Below are 23,651 nucleotides of genomic sequence, written 5' to 3'. Positions count from 1 at the left end.
CTCCCGACTCCTCCCAGTCCATGCCGCTCCCACCTACAGTCATTGGCTCGACCCATCGGCTCGACCCATTGGCTAATACACACATTCCTGACCCCGCCCACCAGACTATAGGGGGACCCCAGACTGAGTTAGGCTGTGGATGAAAGCCTGAGTCCAAATGGTGCGAAATCCTCTCCCCGTTCTTCTAGAGTCTGGGTGCGCTAAAGGATTTATATCCTAAACCCCAAGAAACGCATTTCTTCTCATTCAACGTCTTCCTCCTTATTTAATATTTCCAAATCTGTAGATCTAGTTGGTCCCTTTGAAGCTGTTAATCAGGCAATCTACTGGACACTCCAACTGTGGGGTCCTCACAGCCTTCTCAGCTGCCTCAGCCTCGGTCCGGAGAGGACCCGGCGCCGAATCACTGACAGGCCCTGGTGTTGGGGTGAGTGTGAGGGGCGAGGAGTCTGCTGCCAGCGTACAGCTCGAAAACCGGGGAGTAGGCTGAATCGCTGGGGCTCCGGACTCCAGCATGAGCTGCAGGAGCGTCTCCGGTGCTGTGGGCCGGCACTGCGCCTCCCTCTCGGCCTTCCGGGCTTTCTTGCCAGCAGGGCCGGAAGGGAGCGGTGCACCTGCCTCCCAGTGTTCTCAGGCCGCAAGCCCGAGAGGTTCAAGCTCATTGGGGCCACTCTTCGTTCTCTGGCGCGGGATAAAAGGTTTTGTCACCCACAGTGAGCTGGAGTACCGATGACTCCAGGCTTATTTGGAGAGCAAAACCCCTGACTGACCTGAGCTGATGTCTTGACTGGGGTGGGGAATACAGAGAGGAAGGCGTTGCAGTTCTTCAGAAGAGAGTGACTATGGAAAAGTAATGAGCGATGTGGCAGGTTGGATTTGGTAGATTTGGATTGAACCTGAAGCTGCAGCTTATAGTCCGCATGATTAACGAGGTGGCGCTACTATAAAACTAGGAACCCTCACAAGAGGGGAGGAATTTTGTGGAACTTGGGAGATACGGAGTTTGAAATAGTGGTTTAAATGGAAATGGTAAAAAGATTAAAGGGAGGAGGGGCATGGGAAGTAAACCGGAAAGAGATTTTCGAAGTGAGAGCCAAAACAGGTAAAGTTTCATATAATAGGGTAAGAAGTATTTATTTTGTCTTGGGGAATGTTATCAGTGACATGAAATGCTGCAAGGGTCAAAGTCTGAGAATAGGTTGTTGGATTTGATAATTAGGAAGTTATTGGACCGTTTGAGAGAGCTCCTTTAATAGAGTCAGTTACTGAGAGGAGAGAGCAAGTATAGACTTAATCCTTCCTTTGGAGCGTGAAGCAAAAGATTGCTGAGGATGACAAGGTTCCTTAAGGGTTTGAAGTTTGTTTGTTTTAAAGAATACAAGACACATTATGTTTTGTTACAGAAAGCAAGTAACCAGTGTATGAGAGTAAAGATTTAAGAAAGAAGAGATAAAGATCTAGGAAGGGAGGGAAGGGAATGCCATCAAAATTACAAGTGGAGGAATTAGTTTTGGAAAGAAAGGAGGACACTCTCAATTGAAACCATAGCAAAAGTAGAGGAATAAGGTAAATAAAGAATTACCTGAAACTTACATATCTTTAAGGAAAGCTCTCTTTGCAATAAGGTTAGCTTTTCCTAGCGGATCTTAGGATTTTTTTAGTGTTTCTAAACATTCAAGATAATACACTGTTGGAGCTCCCTGCAGACTAGATATTTTTATGTAGCTCAATAATATCTCAATTCATGGGTAGCTAGTGATATTTGTAGAGGGAGGGAGCAGAATTCTCTCTCCCTCTACAGGTGACCTTCCCTCCTATTATGCAGAGAAAATAAAAGCCACCTTCCTGCAACCAACTACAAACCTCTTTTGCTTACAGAGGAAAAAGTGTCCCTTCTTATGAAAGACAAATCCTTTCACCTAGTCCCCTAATACTTTCTTCTCCTACTGTTTCAAGAGTCTTCTTTTTTTCAATATTCCCTCTCCTACATCATCAGCCTTTCCCCCTCTACCCACACTTTTCATTCAGCATTTAAAAATATCTTTCTTAACTTTATGAACTACTGCCATTTATTCTCCTGTCTTTTCATCCCCTTCAGAGCTGGAGTTCTTAAATGTATCATTCACTCTCCTTATCAAATATATCCAGAATTGGATCAAGTCATACAAACTAGGGCTGAATTTTCCCTCTCCACCCTCCTCCTTAATCTTTCTTCAAGCCGGAATGTTTTCCTTATCTTTTCATTTTACTTCCTACTGTAAACACTCTAGTTCAGGTCACCACAATAACACATCTCTCAACTGGTGTCACAGTACCGAGTTGCCCTATTATGCAATTTCCACAGTGCAGTCTTTCTTAAAACTGGAAATTGGATTGTATGAATCTCCTGCATAAAACCATAGAAAAATGATTTTACATTGCCCTCAGAATAAAGTGAACCAATCTCTGCTTATCTCATTCTCCAGTCTCATCTCTCCACTTCACTCCACTTTCTAAAGTTGCTAAATTTGTACCGATTTCTTTGTCTTGTATTCTTTCTCCCCTCAAAGCTTTTTGAATTTCTATAGCACACTATGTTTCCCCTATCAAAATAGGAATTACATCTTAGTGTATTGAGTTGTTTGCCGCCTTTGTTAAACTCTAAACAGAGTTCAGGGACTCTAATTTGTGCACCCTTGTATCCCCCATTGCTTAATATATAAAACACATATTCACACTACTTGTATAAATAAATGGTCAGAATATTGACTGAGAATCAGGGGAGTTATATTTTTTTCTGGTCTCATTCTCTCACTTTGTATATGCCCCTCTTGCCTCCCATGCCTGTGTTCTGTTACATATAGAAGGAACACATTTTATTTTTAGACACTATTTTCTAAGGATATTGAGACTATTGTGAGTGTGTTGCTTATGAATCATGAGTGTGTTCAACATTTGATAAAGGAGATTTATGAAGTATTTAAGCTGCAGTCAAAGCTCTGATGGAACTGCCTCTGAATACTTTCTCAAATAGCTTTAACATAAGCTGAGGGAATTCTGACTCAAAAGTCACTAAGAACAAAAAGATAGTTGTGATGGTGAGTGTGTAGCTTTCTCAAGAAGTTTATTCAAATAGTAAACGAGGTAACTGCAGCTACTAAAAGGTTAAGTAATTGAAGAAACAGGCTGCATGTGGTATATATATAATTGTCATATGCGTCAGGCCCTTGGCCATAATATGAATAGAAGAAGTAAGCTCTCTTTTCCTATAATAAAAGGTTAAGATGGGTTTTAAAGCTAAGCACTGTTGAAAGCTACAAGTGGTATACTTTCATCTCAGCACTGAGGATAACAACAGTAAATCCAGATGGCCAGTTTAACTTACTGTATTCTTCTGAGAACTGAACTACTGCCAGTGAAAACAACTTTGGTGGAAACTTTTCCTGGAAAGAATTTTTCACCAGCTTAAGAGGATGAGTAGGAATCTGGCTTCTAAAAATAAACTAAGAAGTCACTTGCTTCAAGAACAAGCAGCTCTTTTAGAGTGTATTGTAGCAGTGGAGTGCTACAGATCCTGTGAACTAAACTTTTCTATAGGATGAATGATTGAGAAAGATAATGAGTGTCAGCTCTTTTAAATAGAATTTCTGCTTTAAATAATTTATTAGAACACATTTTGGCTTCTAACAAGAAAAGTATCCTCCATCTCTTCCTCTTAATTATAAGCTCAAACAGCATATTTGCTACCCAGTCCAATGTAACATGTAATAATTTAAATTTAAATTAATTAAAATTAAAACTTCAGTACATCAATTTTGTTAGCCACATTTCAAGTGTTCAATAGCCACATGTGATTAGTGGTTACTATATTGAGCAGCACAGATATAGGACATGTTCATCATTGAAGGAAATTCTATTGGACATGGTTGCATTATGTTCCTAAATAGTTTCCAAGAGGAACATAAAGTCAGGAGCTCAGGATTCAACTGGATCTAGGTTTGAATCATAACTTTGATGCTTATGCTGTGATCTTAGATACTTGACATTTCCAATGCTTTATTTTCATATCTGTAAAATGGGGTTAAGCAGTAATTAAAGCATTGACTTGTGAAGATTAAATGAAATAACGTAAGTAAAGTGCCTAGCATACTATCTGGCCCATAATAAGTATTCAGCATAATTAAGATATTATCAAAATACACCTTGAATGAAACTGAAAATTAATTTTTGCAGAGGATGCTATATTCAATAGCTGGCTCACATGAAGTGTGCAAATCTGGGTCTCATTGAGTTTATTACAGTGTTCTGCTTTAAACCACACTGTATTTCAGATGAAGTTGTTAATTCTAAGGAAAGATGTCATAATATAAATTTAGTTTCAGATCTTCTTTCTGGATATCCCGTTTCATTAAAAAAAAAAAAAACTATCAGCAGAGGTTATAAAGTCACTTAAAGTCAGTAGGTTCTGTAAAGCAAGCCTTTGTATTCAAATGGCTGTTTTAACACCCAAATAAAAATGTAAGGCTAACACAAAGCAAATGTACTGTACAAAGCATCTGACTAGATAAAGTAGAAAAATTTAGCAGGTTTCAGGTATTAATCTAGAAAAATTTAGTAGGTCCAAAGCCTGAGGTGTTAGGGTTTACTGCTGCCAATTCAAGTTGATTGCTTGGCTAAACAGAGTTGGCTTTCAACAAAGAAATATTGTTTCTAATAAACAGGAACCCTAAACTATTAACAGCATTCATGACCTTATTAATACAGTAATTACTAAAACACATCTTAGTATTATTTACTTGATAGCTATTGAACATAGGCTAAATGGGAAGGAGAAATTATCACTAGTCTTTAAATGTCAGCTGTTTTCATAAAATGACTTCCTCTAAAAAGAACTGATCAGGTTGATGTCATTGTTTTCTGTGTCAATAGAATTGAATGAATCCATTCTGGAAAGTCTTCTTTTCCTCTTTGACATATTCATAGATTTTAAATTCTTTCTCCTTAGGCTACATTTATCATACAGTACTATCATTTTGAACTAGACTAAACACATGATACTGATGTTATCCATATAAAAGAAAAGAGCCAAGTTAAGGTAATTAGACATTTTTCCACTGTCTCCCATATTGCAAAACAGTAAACTTTTTCATTTGAAGCCTAACTAACCCTCAGAAAAGTATACAAGTCATAACAAAGTCCAATGAATTATCCCTAAATGAACACGACTTGTAACCATATCTAGATCAAGAAATATTACCAGCACCTTAGAAGACCACCCCAATGCCCTTCTCAGTTACTACCCCTACTTTCCTCCATGAAATAAATCATTTGATCTTTCAAGCATAGTTTTTCTTGTTCTAGAACTTTATATAAATAAAATCGTATTGCGTGTATCCTTTGGTGTCTGTCTTTGTTCAATACTGATTTTGTAAGATTCATCCATATTTGTTTCATGTAGCAATAGTTTACTAATTTCATTGCTGTATGATATTTTATAATACATTACCATTTATTTTTCCATGTACTATTATTAAACATTTGAGTTGTTACAGGTTTTCACTGTTACAAATGTATTTTTATACATATTTTTGGTGCACATTGTACACATTTTTGTTTAATCCACCTGAGAGTGGATTTGTGTCATAAGGTACTAAGAATACTTTTTTTAAATTGAGGTATAATTCACATACTATAAGACTCACCATTTTAAAGTGTACAATTTCGTAGTTTTTAGAATATTCACAAAGTCGTGTAACCATCGTCTCTATTTCCAGAAGATTTTTATCACCTCAAAAAGAAATGCCAAACATATTACCAGTAACTCCCCATTCCTACCCCTCCACCCAGCCCCTAGCAACCCCTTATCTACTTTCTATCTCTATGGATTTGAATATTCTGGACATTTCATATAAATTGAGTCATGTAATAGGTGACCTTTTGTGGCCGGCTTCTTTCACTTAGTATAATGTTTTCAAAGTTGATCGATGTTGTAACATGTATTAGTTCTTCATTCCTTTTTATGGTTGAATAATATTCCATTGTTTGGATATTTATTATTTATCCATTCATCAGTTGATACACATTTGAGCGGTTTCCACTTTTTTCGCTATTATGAATTAATGCTGACAGACACATGTATAGACGTGTTTCCAATTCTCTTGAGTATATACCCATTGGTAGAATTGCTAAGTCATTTGGTAATTCTGTAACTTTTTTGAGAACTCAGACTGTTTTCCACCATAGCTGTACCATTTTACATTCCTGCCAGCAATTATGAGGGTTCCAGTTTCTCCACATTCTTAGCAACACTTATTGTCTGCCTCTTGATTATATCTAGCCTAGTAGGCAGGGAATGTTATTTCATTGTGATTTTGATTTATATTTTTAAAAAGTGTTCAGCATTTTTTCATGTGCTTATTGGCCATTTATATGTATGAGAAATATCTTTTCAAATTCTTTGCCCATTTTTTTTATTGGGTTATTCGTCTTTCTATTTTTAAGTTTTAGAGTTCTTTATATATTCTGAATAGTAGTCCCTTGTAAGATAAATGGTTTGCCAGTATTTTCTCATTCCTTGGGTTGATTTTTTTCTTTCCTGATAACGTCTATTGAAGCACAGAAATTTTTTATTCTGATACAAGTCTAGGTTATCTTTTTTTCTTTTATTGCTGTGCTTTTGGTGTCATATCTAAAAAACATTGTCTAATACAGGGTCATGAAGATTTATGCATATGTTTTTTAAAGTTTTATAGTTTTAGCTCATATTTAGACCTTCGATACATTTTGTGTTGATTTTTGTATATTGTGTGAGGTAGAGATCCAGCTTCATTCTTTTGCATATGGAAATCCAGTTGTCACAGCATCGTTTGTTGAAAAGACTATTCTCTCACCCAGCAAATGGCCTTGGCACTCTTCAAAAATCAGTTGACCATATACATAAAGGTTAATTTCAGAACTCTCAATTCCATTCCATTGATCTATATGTTTATCCTTGTGCCACACAGTACCTTTGTAATAAGTTTTGAAATAAGGAAGTGTGAATCTTCCAACGTTTTTTGGTTTGTTTGTTTGTTTGTTTGTTTTCAAAATTGTTTTGGCTTTTTTTGGTCTCTTTCATCTCCATATGAATTTTACGATCAGCCTGTCAGTTTTTACAAAAAAGGAAAGTTGCTGGCATTTTAATAGGAACTTAATTGAATCTGTAGATCAATTTGGGGAGTAATGCCATCTTAACAATATTATGTCATACAATCCATGAACATGAAATGTCTTCCCATTTTTTAGGTCTTTTTAATTTCTTTCATTGGTGTTCTATAATATTCAGTGTATAAGTTTTGCACTTTCATTAAATTTAATCCTAAATTTTTTATATTTTTGATACTCTTATAAATTTATTTTCTCAAATTTTATTTTCAGATTATTCATTGCTAATGTTTAGCAATACAGTTGATTTTTTAATTAATCTTATACCCTGCAACCTTGCCGAACTCATTTATTAACTCTAATTTTGTGTGTGTGTGTGTGTGTGTGTGTGTGCGTGTGTGTGCGCACACGCACGCGCGCATGTGCGTGCATGCTAGTTTTAATTCTTTCTTTCCAGTTTGTTTCATTTTCTTGCCGAATTGCCTTGGCTAGAACCTTCAGTTGAATAGAAGTGGTAAGAGTGGACATCATTGTTCTAAATATTAAGGGGAAAGCTTTTCGTCTTTAACCATTAAATATGATGTTAGCTATGGAATTTTCATAGTTGCTTTTTATCAGGTTGAAGACGTTTCTATTCCTAGTTTGTTTTTATCATAGAAGGGTGTTGGATTTTGCCAAATGATTTTCTGTACCTTTTGAAATAATTATATTTTTGTCTTTTATGATGATTGTGTATTATGTTGATTGATGTTCATGTATTGCACCAGCCCTGCATTTTGGGAATAAATTCCACTTGGTCAGGGTGTATAATCTTTTTTATACATTGCTGGATTCAGTTGCTAGTGTTTTGCTCAAAATGTTTGCCTCTACATTCTTAAGTGATAACGGTCTATAGTTTCTTGTATTGCTTTTGTCTGATTTTGGTGTCAGGGTAATACAAGGGTACATTTTGATGTATACTAAATTTAAACTTTTTTTCCCCAGAAAATGATCCACAGTCTATTTCTCATAAACTGTTCCGGTGACATATTTCTAGAGAAGCACTGGAAGAGTGTTGTGAGCCAGTCTGTCTGTGATTATTTCTTTGAAGCTCAAGAGAAAGCTGCTGATGTTGAAAATGTGCCACCTGTCATTTCAACACCTCACCACTACCTCATCAGTATCTACCGGGATAAGCTCTTCTTTGTGTCTGTCATACAGACTGAAGTGCCACCTCTCTTTGTAATTGAGTTCTTACATCGAGTTGCTGACACTTTTCAGGTTGGTTTTTCATCAACTCTTTTGAACTTAAATTACCCAAATTAGTTGGAGGTGGGACACATTATTATATTTTTTAATTACCCAGCTTTTGGTGTGCTCTCTCTTCTTTTCTACTAAGCATAACTCATAAACCCTTTTTTGTAGGGTGTACAATAGCACACATGGCTGCTCCACTCACTGTTTTAGGAGAACCGAACAGCCTCATGGTCATGAAGCCTTATTTTTCATATGTATTACAGATTATGTCATCAGGAAACAATAGTGCCCTCCACATACAATTCTCTAAGTGGTCCCAAGATTTTTATTGGTTAAAAAGTCTTCTAATATTTACATTTCATTATTTTCTCTTGTATTGCTAAATATACCAAATAATTTAAAACTTATCTGTAGGTGTGGGACACCTAATCAGGGCAAAGAAAGTTTATAGTTCACATTCTAATTTAATGTTTCAGTGTACTTCCTGGCATAATATGTAATAGCAATTCAATCAATCTAAAAACTTTAAGAAAATATTGAGGAATAGTATGTAGAACTACCAAGTGTTCTTTTTCCTGTTTAACATTCATCTTAAACAATGAATTATGCTACTGTAAGTTTATCTTTCATAACAAAGTATTTAGCAAGCCTTTCTTCATGCCTTCCATTGTGCAATATTATGTACATTTTGTTAGGACTACTTTGGTGAGTGTTCGGAGGCTGCAATTAAGGATAATGTGGTCATAGTATATGAGCTCTTGGAAGAAATGTTAGACAATGGATTCCCACTGGCTACTGAATCAAACATTTTGAAAGAACTGATTAAACCACCAACAATTCTACGTTCTGTCGTCAACTCTATTACAGGTAAAGTGAAAACATACTTTATTAGGACTGAGCAATTAAAACTTTATAAACAACTCAGTGTTGCATATGATCTGTCTGATTATTAAAGTAGTCCAATTGGCTAGAATTAAAGTTAATGATAATGTTAAAATGGGTAGTATACTTCTTTTTCATGGGAAGAAGCTAGGTTGAAAATGATAAGGAGCTTTTGGTTATTACATTTTATTATAGGTTTTCTACAAGACCACAACAACATTATTACTATTATTTAACACTAAATAATAAGACTGAATAAATTACTCCAGTTAATCCTAAAGAAGCCAATATTGTGATGTTAACTAAACTCACTGTAGTAATCATTTTGCAATATATACATAAATCACTATGTCGTATACCTTAAACTTAACACGATGTTATATGTGAATTATAACTTAATAAAGCTGGAAAAAATGAAAATAAAAAATAGCATTACTAAACTGACATTATGCTGCTACCCTACAATTACTAGAGTATAGAAAATTTAAGACTCTGTACCACAGAGTATGCACTATCTCCTCCCAACTCTGTTTTATACATGCAAAAGATGTAATAAAACAAAAAGAGATAGGAAATTAGTCTGTGAAATTTCTTGCTTTGTGGGCCTTGTACTTGTGTCTAAGCTTCCAGTTTTGGTTTAATTCTTCAGTAGAGCTAGAAATTAGGTACATTCAGATGACAATATTTTTTTGAAATTATTAAAGACTTCTAGAGGAAGATTTCTATGAAATGTTACATGCCACATCAGTTATACTGTCCACCATTGTAAATGCCTCTGCAAGTGCACTGACCTAAAAATGGGGTTAGAGAGGCATATAAGAAAATGGTGATTCCATAGCTCTTATTCCTCCTCTAAACAAGGCAAGTGTCAGGAGAAATTCAAGGAAAGATAAGATGAATTGTCTGTGCTCCTAAAACTTACATTGTGGGTTGGGGACTAGAAAAAAAATTAAAATACATAAATAACAGTATAAGATTTTTTAAAGCATTTTCATACTTGATAGATGTATATGGTCACACTGGAAAGTGTTGTTTTTGTTAAGCATGTACTACTTTTCAATTGGAAATGTAAATTAACCAAATGTTAAATATATCACAGCTCAAGGATATATGTTTTAGACAACCAGGTTTATTTTCAGACATATGTCAATTTACCAGGAAATTAGCCAGCTATTGAACATTAGCCATATTGCAGCCAAATGGGTATGCTGACCTTGAAATGGAGAAAGGCCAGAGTATATTCTTCATTCCAGTTACTCTTCTGAGGCCTGCTTGGCGACATCTCATGTAGAATCTAAGCTGAATACCAAAGGTCCTAGTTATCACTCTGTATTTTCACTGGAGACATTTTATCAGCAGAAGGTTTTGAAACAACCAGCCTCTTTTTTCATCAGTGGCAGCAGGATGAGATTCTGTTGAGCCAGCTAAAATTAGGTTAGGTTACTGTTAACACATAGGAAGCGAAAGATAAGTAAATGAATTTAACCTGGTTTGGCAGATAGAGGACCACATGGCCTATTTCTGTCTTCTAGAAATTTGATCATGTTGGTATGAATATGTCTCCAACAATTCTGGAACAGTCCACAAATTTAATGAAGAAAACCTCAAACATTAAAGAAGCTGCTAAAGCATTCATTTTTTTTTCTGTTAATAGCTCTTCTGATGATTATTTTATGCATTAGCTTTGCTTTTTCCTTTTCTGGGTTCTAGGCAGTAGTAATGTTGGGGACACACTCCCCACTGGGCAGCTATCCAACATCCCGTGGCGCCGAGCAGGGGTAAAATACACAAATAATGAAGCCTATTTTGATGTCGTTGAAGAAATAGATGCAATTATAGACAAATCAGGTAATTGTGTGCATGTGGTCTTATTTAGGGAAAAAACAGTTCAGCTGACATAAGCTGAATAGAAAATTGAAACCCTTTGGCAGTATGGTTTCAGAGGAAAGGCATTTGTTTTCTAATTGTTTAAAAATCTGTTTATTTTGCCCAGAAATTACATATAATTTTCATAACCACTAGTTGAGATCTGCCAAACCTTGTAAATCAGATCTTACGCTGTCTTACATTACATACCTCTCCCTCTTGCCATTTATTCATTCTAACATTTATTGTATATCTACCATACACCATACTTTTGCTACCAGTCTTTGTGCAGTACTTCTAGTAAAGACCCCAGACAAAACAACAATACTCTATTAGAATCATACTTTTTTTAAAAAACCATCTAGTCCAACCCTCACATTTTATACATAAGAAAACTGAAGTTCAGAAGGGTTAAGTAATCTGCTCAAGATAACACAGCTAGTTGGTGTGTGAAAATGAGTTGTTGTGAATTATAGCAATATCTTTTTTCTTCAGTGAGTGCCCTTTTCATTATAAAATTCCACCGTACAGAATAATAGCTATATTATTACAGAATAACGGCTCCTATTTCTTAAAAGTTAACAGGTAGCTTAGTCCTTTTTCTGAGAAACTTTCTTCATTTTTAAATTCTGTTAAAAATATTTTAACTTCATATCCAGCAGTCTTACAAGTTTGACAGGCTTGATTTTCCTTAGAATTATCATATTCCAACCAGAGTTAGGTATGGGCCATGGCACTCAGTGAAGAAACTGTCTGAACTGGTGTAATAGATCTCTGTCCACTGACCAGTTAATAGATGTGCAAAGCTTCAGTATGTCTGACACCCAGGAGGTATCTCTATTACTTCAAATACAGTGGTAGCTCTAGTAAAGATGCAGATTTCAGTGATGTTAACATCTTTTTCTTTCTCTCTTCAGGATCTACAGTCTTTGCAGAAATTCAGGGGGTCATTGATGCTTGTATTAAGCTATCTGGAATGCCTGACCTTTCCCTTTCTTTCATGGTAGGTTTTTTATTCTCCTGTTTTGTAGTTCCTTGCATGCCTAATACATATGAAGTACTAAATGAAATGATAACTACTGAGACATGCTTGTATCTTAGATTGCAAAAAATTATCTCAGAAATTTTCTTAGCACAGTTTACCAAGAAAATAGCTTACATGATGAGTATGGCCTTTATGGAAAGGATGAGGAGAGATCTTTGCCTAGGTGTGCTAGAAGTAGCTTAAATGGCTGGCTGGCTTCTGCAAATCTGCATTGTTATTTTTACTGAATTATTTTTTTTGCCGATATGAAAGTGCACTGATCTTTTGCATCATTTTAGACGTGACATGACACACTACTAAGAACAATCAAGAGAACTGAGTTCTGGTGCTGTCTCTGCCACTAATTTGACCTTGAGTTCTTTGAACCTCTGTTGTTGTTTTTTGTTTTGTTTTTTTTTAATCTATGAAATGGAAATGATACTACTTATATTTTCTACCTCACAGTTATTAAAATTCAAATAAAATTAAGATATATAAAAATTTACAAACTTTAAAGCATTGTGAAATTATGAGGTTATATTGATGTGGTCATAGTAAAAAACTCTTACATAACTGCTTTATCTTTAGAGAGCATATTGATTTCTCATAATATGAATAGAGTTGCCATCTTCATTATACTTTGTGAATATGGCTGTGTTCTGTTTTCCTGGCAGAACCCAAGGCTTCTAGATGATGTCAGCTTCCACCCCTGCATCCGGTTCAAACGTTGGGAATCTGAAAGAGTTTTGTCATTTATTCCTCCAGATGGAAATTTCCGACTCATATCGTATCGTGTCAGCTCACAAAAGTATGTTGATGCATCAAGCAGATACTGCCATCAAATATCAATGTGCTGGGTAGAACTGACTTGTCCCTGTTTTATTCTTACAGTTGGATACTTGAATTCATCATTGCTCCCGTTAGCCATGGTTCACCTAGAGAACCAAGGATGAGTGAAACTATGTGTCTAAAATAATCAGTGTACCTTGAATCTAAGAGTATAGTGTAGAGTGTAGTAAATGAGACTATAGTAAAATACGTAGTCCCTGAGAGCAAGCATCTGGGACTGTGAATAACTTGGGCAAAACCGTGAACCTACCTCATAATTTTACTGTAGTCTGTAGACTTCACAGCTAAGAGGAGACAGACCTACCTATAGCTTCTCAAGACATCCCCCAACTAACTGGCTTCAAGTCACTCTTCTCTGCACTGAGGTTTAAATGAATGATTTAGTGTTGTGAGTTGTAGCTGGTTTGTCCCTTAAAAATATCAGAAGTTATTTGGTTAACATCAGGACAGGACTGAAAGCAGAGTAATTGTTTCTTGGCTCTTACCACATAGGAACTATTTTATTTAGTTCGTATCATTTTAAATTATCTTTCTATGGGATATTAATTCCTGTCTTTAAACCAGGGCTATTTGCCCCAATTGTTTATACTAGTTAAGCTTCAAATTTCTACCTTGATTTGTATACTTATTCCTCAGAAATTGTATAATTCTTAGTGCAGTGGTACCTGAACACTGTGCTATGCTCACCACCTCCCCATACCCCAACCCCTGATGCAGATGCAGAGTCTGCATTTCTGGAGTTATAGGGCCCTATAGCGGAGTTAGAGGCAGGGTAGGATACTCTAGACTGAGATTCTCAAAAACTACCTCCTGAGCTGTCTCATGTCATTAATTGGTATGTTTGTGCTTTTGTGTTTTTCTTTATCTTCTTAGTCTAGTGGCAATACCAGTGTATGTGAAACATAGCATCAGCTTTAAGGAGAACAGTTCTTGTGGCAGATTTGATATTACAATTGGACCAAAACAGAATATGGGGAAAACTATTGAAGGAATCACAGTGACAGTTCACATGCCAAAAGTTGTGCTGAATATGAACCTGACACCAACACAAGGCAGCTATACATTTGATCCAGTTACCAAGGTACAACTACCTCAAATCAAGAGTGAGCAAGTGTTTCTGCAATCTTTATTTTGTGATTTGGTCAGGGGGAGGGTAGAGGGAAGGTTGTAGTGCCTTGGTTAAAATTAAAGTTTCTAACAAAACCTTGAGAGCACACTGTGCTGTGCTTCTGCCACTGACTGTGAAGGGTTCCTGCATCTGCTGCTGTGTGTAACAATACAAAAGACTCATTCTGTCCTTCAGAATGCTTTTACTCATCCATCGATAATTCAGAGACCCACTCATTTTCTAATGAGGAAGAAGATATGAAAGCTTTTTTAAAAAAGTATTATGTGGTTATAAAAGATATTATAATGGTCTATTGTTAAATTTTCTGTGGGAATTGATCATTAAGACCTTTCTCTTTTTAATTTAAAGGCATTTTTTCATACTTTTCCACAGTGGGTGTTGGCTAGGAAAGCTGCTTCTTCACCCTATATAAATGTGCCTCTATCAGGATTTTTTAGAGAAACTGTTAAAAAATGATTTTCTTTCAGCTTCCTGCTTGGGTGAAAAATATTCTTTTCAACACTAGAGTCATTGAGCTGCTTGATAAATGAAAGGCATATTCTTAAATAAAAATCATAGAATGTTAAAGATCATCTAACCCAGTTCTGAGTAGTTGAGGAAACTCCCCAGAGACCATCCAGGGCTGAGAAGTGAAGGGGATCCCTGGCCCTTCACCCCAGCTTCAACCATAATAGCTTCACTTTCTCATCTGTTACTGAGCTTCCACTCTAAAGATTTCATTTGAACAAAGGGTACCATAGCTAAACGTTTAAAAATACCAGTTTAAGTCAGTCTTCTCATTTTATAGAAAAATAAACTGAGGTCCAGACAGAAACAATGAAGGTGGTATAATGGAAAGGACATTTGAAATCAGATAGACTTAGGTTTGATCAAACCCAATCTTGTCACTAACTAGCTGTGTGACCTTGAGTGAGTCATTTGAACTCAGAGCCTTAATATCCTCATTTGTAAAAAGAAGACAAAATCTAAATCACAGACTGCTATGAGATAACATGCAAATAGTGCTAAGCACAGTGCTATATCCAAAAGTAGATGTTCATTCTCTATTCACTCTCCATTCAAAGTCACAGAACTAATTAGTGGTAAATTCACTGAATATCCCAGGTCTCGTTTCCAAGGACACTGTGCTTCATTTTGTACATAAGTTTATGGTGTCTTTAAACCTTGTCTTTGAACATTTGTCTTTATTAAATGGTTCAGGTTGTTTTTTGTTTTTTTATGTCTTTTTAAGGTACTAACATGGGATGTGGGGAAAATTACTCCACAAAAGCTCCCAAGTCTTAAAGGACTGGTAAATTTACAGTCTGGAGCACCCAAGCCAGAAGAGAATCCGAGCCTCAACATACAGTTCAAGATCCAGCAGCTTGCTATTTCAGGTAAGAATAAGTTTGACTTGTGTTTAAGGGTAATTCAACTGAGGTCAATGACTAGGAGCTTAGAAGAGTGGTATTTCTTCTCTAGAAAAAGCAACAGCTCCAGTTTGCCTTTCACGCTGTATATGGAGCCAACCTCTCAGGTACAGTGATTTGGGAGAACACCCTATTTCACACAGCTTCCCTTCACCCCCCCTGCTCCTCTCATTCAAGCACTAAAGAAGGCATCATTCATACTCACAGAAAGTGGAATTATCCTTAAAAGATATTCCATGCCCACGTGGGAATCTGAACTAAAATCATATCTCCACAGTACTATAATTTGTGAATGGTAAAGGGAAATGGCTTCCAAACGATGGAAGGGACACTGGTTAATGTCAAATTTACTGTGTGGTGCTCATTGCTAAACAAATATTGTATTGGTGTGACCAGGATAATAATTATCCCTTTCCTCACTTATTCTTTTTGACAGGCTTAAAAGTAAACCGCTTGGACATGTATGGGGAGAAATATAAGCCATTTAAAGGAGTCAAATATGTCACGAAAGCTGGAAAGTTCCAAGTGAGGACATGAGAAGAGGCCAGAATTTCTCAAGATCTGTTTGTTTTCAAGTGTCATTAAAGTTTATTACAATTAGGTACCAAGTGGGTGGGAATAGGTATTCTAGTTAAAGCATTTGCGTGGAGCTACGCACCGCTAACAAAGTTGCTTAGTAATCAACATAGGGTTCTTAAGGAGCTTTAAAGCTAAGGTAACTTTTGAATGACTTGGCTTATTTTGTATCTTTTCACTTAGGAAGATTTGGAGGTGATTTCCTCCATAGGAGGGCACCAGCTGGAGGCTGCACATTTTAACAGTAAAGGCAGAGGCTACAGTGTTAAGCTGTCTCCTAAAACAAGTGAACTGGTCTCAGCCAGCAGGAAGCTCTCTTAATCTGTAATATGATGTATCAAGTACAGCCAAATTTCACACCTGTTCTTAGCCATCCCAAGTCAGCATCTGTCTCAACAGAAGAAATTCCCCCCACTCCAAGAAGTTTACAAAAAAAAAAAAACTGCCTCTTCAAGTGTTTGCCTTATTCAGCTTTTCACTTGTGCCATTAAGCAAGCACTGTAGCAAAAGCCACTTCCTCATGGCCCTGGCCAGGAGCACTGCTGCTCCAAGCTCCATTCTCACTGTACTCGGTATTGTATTTTTTATAAATAAGATTTTTATGTAAAGCTCAGATTTTGATTTACCGGGACCTTGCTGCAGTAAGTACCATCTCAGTTTTGTGCCATCAGTTCAGCTGTTCAATAGCACAGTAAAAATCATTTGTATCAAAGGGGCAAATGCTTTATTAAGATAATAAAAGGGAACACTGCTACTTTTAGGAAGTTATTTCAAGTACACGCATTTGAGATTTTTAAGCAAATTAAAAAAGTAAAAGACATTAAGTGAACTTTGCCATCTTCATGTTTCATAAAGCTTATCCAACACCAGTTAAATCATAGTTAGCCTAAAGGCCTTTTGCCCTAGTTCAGTAAAAGGAGGAACATATACCTGTGTATTCTGATCTTTTTTCCTGTTCTTAAGGGCTGGAATTTGCCTGCATCCCTTATCTTCAGGGGGAGCTTCCTTTTCATATTGTGTGCTTCCCCAAGGCCATACGCAATAGATTCCTTCCTGGAACTATTGTAATTGTCACTGGAGTACTTAAAATGTCTATACTGTACTGACAAAGTACGTTGAAGTATGTTATATTGAGGCAGAAACAAAATCCTTGGTAACACTGATGAAACTGTATTGCTCATCATGGTCAGCAAGTCAGTCTACAGTTGTATCATTTTACTCAACTTTATTGGCTTAGAAGTCCTTGCCCAGTTATTCTGCTTCATTAGACATGAAGAATGGAAAAAGGCTGAAGGTTAAATACAAGTGTTCTTTATGTTTCCCTCTTGTTTGTACTTATGCTATTAGTTTTCTTCTTATGACTCCATTCTTTTCATTTTTCTCAGCTTATAACTCCCTTTCCCTTATCACGCTAAAGATAGCCTTGACACTCATCCCATTCTGCTGTCAAGGGCTAGTGGTTGGTGCTGGTACAGGGAGCCCACTTTACAGTAGCATTCTTACCTTTGCCTGCCTAGGACACACAGCATGCCTTTCATCTTATAGGAAAGGTCTCTTATTGCAACTTTGAAATTTCTAGGGTAACCAGTATCAACTTGGCAGCTAAAATCAAGATGTTGCCAAATATTTATTCCCTTTGTTTAAGATTGGTTACCCACTTCGATTGCTTTTCATCTTCAATGTCTTACTCTTCAGAGTTCATACTTCAAAGAGCAATCAGTACTTTTGCCTTTATTTCTACAGAATCCCTAATCGGCCATCTTTACCTGGACTATCCAGTTTTCTTTCTGTGCTTCTCTTATAAAAAGCAGATTGAATGCCAAGAGTCCCTTGCCTCTAGCAGTTTCTGCTAAAACTTCCAAGTAGATCATTTCATTTTGTAATTAAATTATTATATTTATTAATTTGATTGAATCCAGTAAACTCTAGCTCTGGCTATACTGTCAATAAAAGATGAAAGCAACAAGTTGATTTTTTAGTTGATTATTGATTGAGCATTCTCAGGTGGAACGTGCCTCACTGTCAGAGCAGGCAGAACATGATCAGATATTGTTTTGTATTATGAAGTGTGAGGGTTGTTGTAAAGCACTTCCAAGTGCTCCTACCCTCTTACCCTCAGTATGTTAACAGTCATGTATATATTCTCTAATCATCACGTTCTGGCCACAGACTGATCAAAGCTTCCTCTCCCTAATACCACCACCACCCATTAATAACAAACATTCATTAATACTTAGCATTAGAATATTTTTCAAGCACAGAATTCTAGCTAATCCCAGAATAGCTCTGTTTTCTAAATTCTTAAAGGAGTATCTCTCAAGAGCAAATGAAGTAGATGCTCATTTTCTGCCTGAGGGAGTCACCATTTTATTCAAAAGGGATTCATGTGATGGTTCACTCCTTAAGTGCTGCTACAGAAGAACCCTTGGAAGATGCTGGTCCTATTGTCCTCAGAGTAATATGATTTGAGAAAACTACTAAGTTATAATACAGCAGGAAGGCAGCACCAGTGAACATATGGTGAGTTGCAAAAATGAGACCATGAATGCTGTTTTCAGATATTCCTTAGTTAATTCAGTAGCTTTGAATATTCTTTTAACTTAAAACAGGCTTAAATCTGCCTCCCTCCTCAGCAACTTTTCTAAATTAAAGCAACACTATCACCTTTTAATGATATTTACCCCTTTCAGACCTAGAAAATCAGGCAAAAACGGATGTCCCAGCTTGCTTTCAAGAACCTGCTCCTACTCTTAGTCAGTGCTTCCTCAAGCAAGAATATGTCCCCCAAAGCTAGCTCCGCTTCATGGCCCTGGTGGATCCCTGAAACCTTATTGTTCTATATTGGGCTTTGGATTACAAAAACTAGACCTTTGGTATTCCCGCACATGTAACAGCTTCAGCTTTTTAGGGGATAGTGATGGTCTCCACGAATAGCTAGCATCTAAGATGATGACAGAGTACTTCAATCAGAGGATGATCCAAATCATCTGGCTGCTTTCTTCATACTGTTAACTTTTGTCACTTTTGCTCCTTCTAGTATATAACACCCAAAAATTGTCCTTTATTACACAGAGCTTTGTTAAGTATACTACTGCTGATTTCTACTCCTTCCAGTACAACATTTGGATTAAATAAAAATCTTTAGTTTTATTGGCTATTCTTCAAAACATAAGAGAAAACTGACCTAAAAGTTCTAACTAAAATAAGATACCCATCATTTAAAGCATTATTTATACAAATGCACTTTATTGTTTTAAACGGAACAAAAGAGGAGGCAGAAAATATTTGCATATAACAAATCCTTGCTTATAAATGTAGTTTTAGTGGTGATGTCGCTAATCATCATTCAGGGATTTTTTTTTTAAATTTGCTTCACTGTGTCTTGAGCACTGATAGTAGAGAAAAGCACATCGGCATAAAGTGTAAACCAGTGTCTCAAAACACTGGAAGAACTTGGAGAGCAAGCATGATTTTTCTTATTTCCTCTAAGTAATCTTTAGTAAAAGAGAAGGTGATCTTTGGCATAGATTTATACTTTAAAGGCATTAATATTGCATTTATATCAGGTAAGCAACTATACAAATATGCTGAGGGCCTTGAAAGTAATCATCAGTTTAAAAGAAACAGAGGAAGCCTGAGTGTAAAGTACCAACTTAAGACAAGTTTTACACATTCGATGTTGGGATCTAACACACATTAGAGGTGGGAAGGAAGGACATTCAGGCAAGGGTTCTTACGCCTTTACTCATCCAGTTCTGGCTTTGGGAAGAAATACGCTTTCATGTGCTGGGGAATGCTTAGACAGCAGTGATAAGTGCCCAAAAAAGGGAAAAATTGTCTTTCTCACTTTGCTAACAGGAAACATGATGATGATTAAATATTACACTCATTACTCTCTTGAACAAAGTACTTGGGAGGGGATAGAGGGATGCAAGGGGCTTGGTTGTAGCTGGTTGTGGGACACAGGAATTACTAAGGACTATTTACCATTGATTCATCCCCAACAGCGCCAGAATTCCAGTCTACAAGTACCACTCTCCCTTAGGTAGGAAGTGTCCAGATAGGACTGCCTTTACATTAAACATTCCTGGGGGGCAAGCACCAATACTTAGGACTGAATTGCAAAAGGATAAAAAGGCTCTTTCAAAATTACAGATGAACAAACATATATCTTTAAAAATCTTGTTTAAGAAGGGTGTGGGGATGAATACAAAAGCCAGGATAGGAGACATGATTTGGTTAAAAATTAAATGCAGCATTTCAGCTCAGAAAGAACAATAAGAGCTAAGAATGTGATAAGGCCTCAGCACAGACCTCTGCAGGCAGTGACAAAGCACTAAGCGCCTGGGAGTGGCCCTGCTGGGATGATGGACAAGGCCATACCCCAGCTACTCTGCCCCTCCAGTGGCAGAGAGCACCAGGACACACAGTGTGTTCATGGGAGGGCTACCTTGGCAGGCCGAGGCAGGAAATGGGACAGGAAGTTTCTCTGGCACAGACATTGCTCAGGGGCAAGGTAAAGACAGAATCATGTGATTCTGTGATTTCCTCCTGGCAAATTGAAATTTGGTTTTATACTGTGGGGAAACCAGAAGGATTAAATTAGGAGCAGGAAGTGAATCTAGGCCCCATATACTAGGGCTCCCCCAGAGGCCAACTTCCCTTACAGCAGCGAAGCTCACTTCTGAAAGCGACCCAGGTAGTGCAGCCAAAGGCGGCAGGCAGGGTCAGCAGCAACATGGAAAGCCCAAAACAAATTTTGGAGGCACAGTGATTTTCTTCTTAACTGACTTGCCTGGGCCCTGAGTCTTGGGAGTCTGGTGAGGAGAAGGGGGGACTAGGAAAGGAAGCACAGAGGGAATTGTCCCCTAAAGAACAGGGGCAGAGCAGGGTGTCTGGCTAGTGTTCACTCTTAGATTCTGAGCTTATGTGAAGTTCATGGGCTAGAAACCCAGTCTGCCTATTGGGAGAGTGTGCACAAGTATAACTGTGTTTGAGAATACAGACACATTTCAAAGTGTCCATGATAAGAGTATAAATGTTTTCTAATGTGAAGAGGCCCCATTCCTTTCTGTCATGTCAGGCCAGGATGTGGCTTTCAACCCCCCAGCAATTCTGGGTGGCTCCTGGAACTCTGATCATTTTCGTTCTGTTTAGTAGGGGTTTCTGTGCCAGCCAGGTTCAATCAGGTGCCTACTGATACCAGGGAGTCTTCCTAACCCAGCGCAGTGTAAATCCAGCATCTGTTCGAATTTTGATTGAAGCTGCTTCTGCTTCTCGAACAGTCTCCTTCACAGACTGCATGAGGTTCTGAGCATTGTGAACCAGCATCTCTGTAGCCTGCAAGGAAAGAGGAGTACTCCATTACTCACGGTCCCTTACACAGCAGCCCTGCCTCCAAAACTGGCTTAAGCCAAGAATGGACGGCAGTTCCCCTACCTGTACCTGGCATCCCCCATCCTTGTCGCATGACTGGTGGTTTAACTGGATCATCAAAAAGAATACAAAACTGACCCATCACTGACCCTCAAATGGCCTCTAGCAAATACTCTTTCCCGGTCTTCAAACAAGCTCCTGCCTCTGGCTCTTGCTGTTCCCTCTACCTGAAATGTTCTTCTTCTAGGTCCCCGTGGCTCACCCCTCACCTCCTTCAGATCTTCACTCAATTGTCACCTTGATGTGGCTTTCCCTGCTCACCTTATTTTAAACCACCTTCTCAACTCCCAGCATTCCCCATCTTCCAATTCTTTCATTTTTCTCCTTCATAGAACCTATCATCGCTAACTGTATTATACATTTTACCTAGAATGTTTGTTTTATCTGATATTTTATCTGATTTTATCTAAAATGTAAGCTCCATGAGGGCAGAGATTTTTGCCAGTTTTGCTCGTGGTTGTACCTCAATGTTAGGACAGTGCTGGACACATGTGAGGTATTTCATAAATATTTCATTAGTGAATGAAAAAAATAAATGAACAAACCAACCACCTTATAAATCTATGAAAATCTAAGTAAATCTAAATACACAAACTGACAAGACTGGGTGCTCAAAGGAGGGCTTTCTCAAAGACCTGGGTGATGTTTTCAGGAGGCAGGGAAGGAGGATAAGCTCTAAGATATGGTCGCCAACGTACGTACAAGAAGCATTGCTCAAGGGAATCCTCCCACCATCCTTAGTTTAATCACTGACAAGGAAGCCAAAAGAGAAGTACCTCCTTTGAGCTCATTTAGCTTCGGCATAGGTCCCTGAAAAGCCTTCACTAGTCATCCTCCCTAAGGTACTTATCACCCGGAGAGCTAAGAAGCAGAAATTCTCTCCAGCCAAAAAGATAGAGTAAGGCAAGACTGAATAGGCACCAGACGCCTCGAGGGAGCCAAACCTATTCCCAGGAGGAAAATAACTGAGTAGAGTCCTAACTGCTACCGATTCAGACACTTAACCTCCCTAGGCCTCAATCTCCTGTCTATAAAATGACAAAAGCTTGCACAAGAGCTTTACATGCCCTTCGAAATTTCTGATGTATCTCTTCAATATAGATGCCCTTCTGAAAGAGCTGAAGACTCAATCCCACATACTAAATCCTTGATTCGCAGGTAAAATTTCCCTAAAGCTGAACTAAATTGCTATAAATTGGCACCGAAGCTGCCAGCAAGAAACCAGAAGCAGCAGGCACGTACCTGTTCAGATTCCTCGTCACTGATGTTGGTCCGTCCCAGCATGGTGGCCTTCACAGTGGAAAGGATTTTGAGCTGGGTGCTTATGGTTGGGATCCGTTCACATACCTAAAAGGAAAGTTTAATTTACTTTGTTTCTATGTTTTTCTGAGGGCAAGACTTAGCCACCTCTGTATTCCCAGTGGCTAGTATGCAGAAGGCACTCAATAAATTAGTAGCAGGATTCTACTTGTTTTCTCCTAAGGATCAGTATATTCTCTTTGTCCAAAAATGGACGCATTAAAATTCTTTCATTTTATTGAGAAATAAACTTTCCTGAATCTGTCTTTCCCAAATACACATGTATATTTCCCCTTTCTGCTATTTCTTTCTACTCTGAAGTGCCTCCTCCTCCTCCTTGCTTATTCACTTCTCTCTCTCCTGCTTTTCTCCTTCCCACATTCCCCCCAATGACGCACACACACTCTCTCTCACACACACACACACACACACACACTTCTGAGTACCTGCAAGAGGTTGGTTCTAATCCGCTTATCTGTGCATTGCTTGGCAACCTCCTTGGCCAATCGAGTCACCTCATCTGAGGCCTTGGCGATGTCCTTGGCACATTGAATCAATGCCCGCTTGGTACCACTGCCCCCTCTTACCAGCCGAGACATCTCAGCCATCAGCAGAGCCATACGTTTGGCTGCTGCAATGATGTCATTGCCCTAGAGAGAAGCAAAGATACAGTGTGAGCTCAACCCACACTCTGGCCAAGTTAGGGAAAGACGGAGAAGCACAGAGAAGAAGAGAGGAAGGAACCTGCTGCTCTCTAGCAGCCCTCTGGAAGGATAAGATGAGGATAAAGGGACTGTTCTTGAGTGATATGGACAGCACAAGA

At 37.8% G+C, this 23,651-nt stretch overlaps 2 protein-coding genes across 5 annotated transcripts in view; one reads left to right on the top strand and one right to left on the bottom strand.

Moving 5' to 3' along the window:
• The first annotated feature begins 128 nt into the window (after positions 1-128).
• Positions 129-16,922, top strand: AP3M1 (adaptor related protein complex 3 subunit mu 1). Of its 3 annotated transcripts, XM_039872155.1 has the most exons (10): positions 129-427; positions 7,580-7,636; positions 8,107-8,382; positions 9,054-9,225; positions 10,951-11,088; positions 12,024-12,109; positions 12,805-12,938; positions 13,853-14,060; positions 15,340-15,484; positions 15,570-15,715. In XM_039872155.1, the coding sequence occupies exons 3-10, from the start codon at positions 8,110-8,112 to the stop codon at positions 15,698-15,700; spliced, it is 1,287 nt and encodes a 428-aa protein (XP_039728089.1). In that variant the 5' UTR covers positions 129-427; positions 7,580-7,636; positions 8,107-8,109; the 3' UTR covers positions 15,701-15,715. The 3 variants fall into 3 exon arrangements, with proteins under 3 accessions (XP_039728089.1, XP_039728088.1, XP_039728090.1); XM_039872154.1 differs by lacking the exon at positions 7,580-7,636 and having other exon boundaries at positions 130-427; XM_039872156.1 differs by lacking the exons at positions 7,580-7,636; positions 15,570-15,715 and adding an exon at positions 15,954-16,922 and having other exon boundaries at positions 133-427.
• A 2,397-nt stretch (positions 16,923-19,319) lies between these two features.
• The window catches only part of VCL (vinculin), a 94,374-nt gene continuing 90,042 nt past the window's right edge, over positions 19,320-23,651 (bottom strand). For both annotated transcript variants that reach the window (XM_039872153.1, XM_039872151.1), the window contains 3 exons: positions 23,275-23,478; positions 22,772-22,876; positions 19,320-21,433 (listed from right to left, as the gene is read on the bottom strand). In XM_039872153.1, coding sequence (XP_039728087.1) covers positions 21,287-21,433; positions 22,772-22,876; positions 23,275-23,478 — 456 coding nt within the window. In that variant the 3' untranslated portion in view covers positions 19,320-21,286. The remainder of the gene's footprint in view (positions 21,434-22,771; positions 22,877-23,274; positions 23,479-23,651) is intronic.

Source organism: Pteropus medius, unplaced genomic scaffold, assembly GCF_902729225.1.
Source record: "Pteropus medius unplaced genomic scaffold, Ma_sr-lr_union100, whole genome shotgun sequence".
NCBI lineage: Eukaryota > Metazoa > Chordata > Mammalia > Chiroptera > Pteropodidae > Pteropus > Pteropus medius.
The sequence above is the reverse complement of the archived record's forward strand: the minus strand, read 5'-3'. Positions and strand labels throughout refer to the sequence as shown.

Coding starts and splice junctions, on each gene's coding strand:
- AP3M1 (XM_039872155.1), top strand. CDS start 8,110: ATGATCCACAGTCTATTTCTCATAAACTGTTCCGGTGACATATTTCTA. Junction 11,089..12,023: donor TGCAATTATAGACAAATCAG/GTAATTGTGTGC, acceptor TTCTCTCTTCAG/GATCTACAGTCTTTGCAGAA. Junction 14,061..15,339: donor CATTTGATCCAGTTACCAAG/GTACAACTACCT, acceptor TGTCTTTTTAAG/GTACTAACATGGGATGTGGG.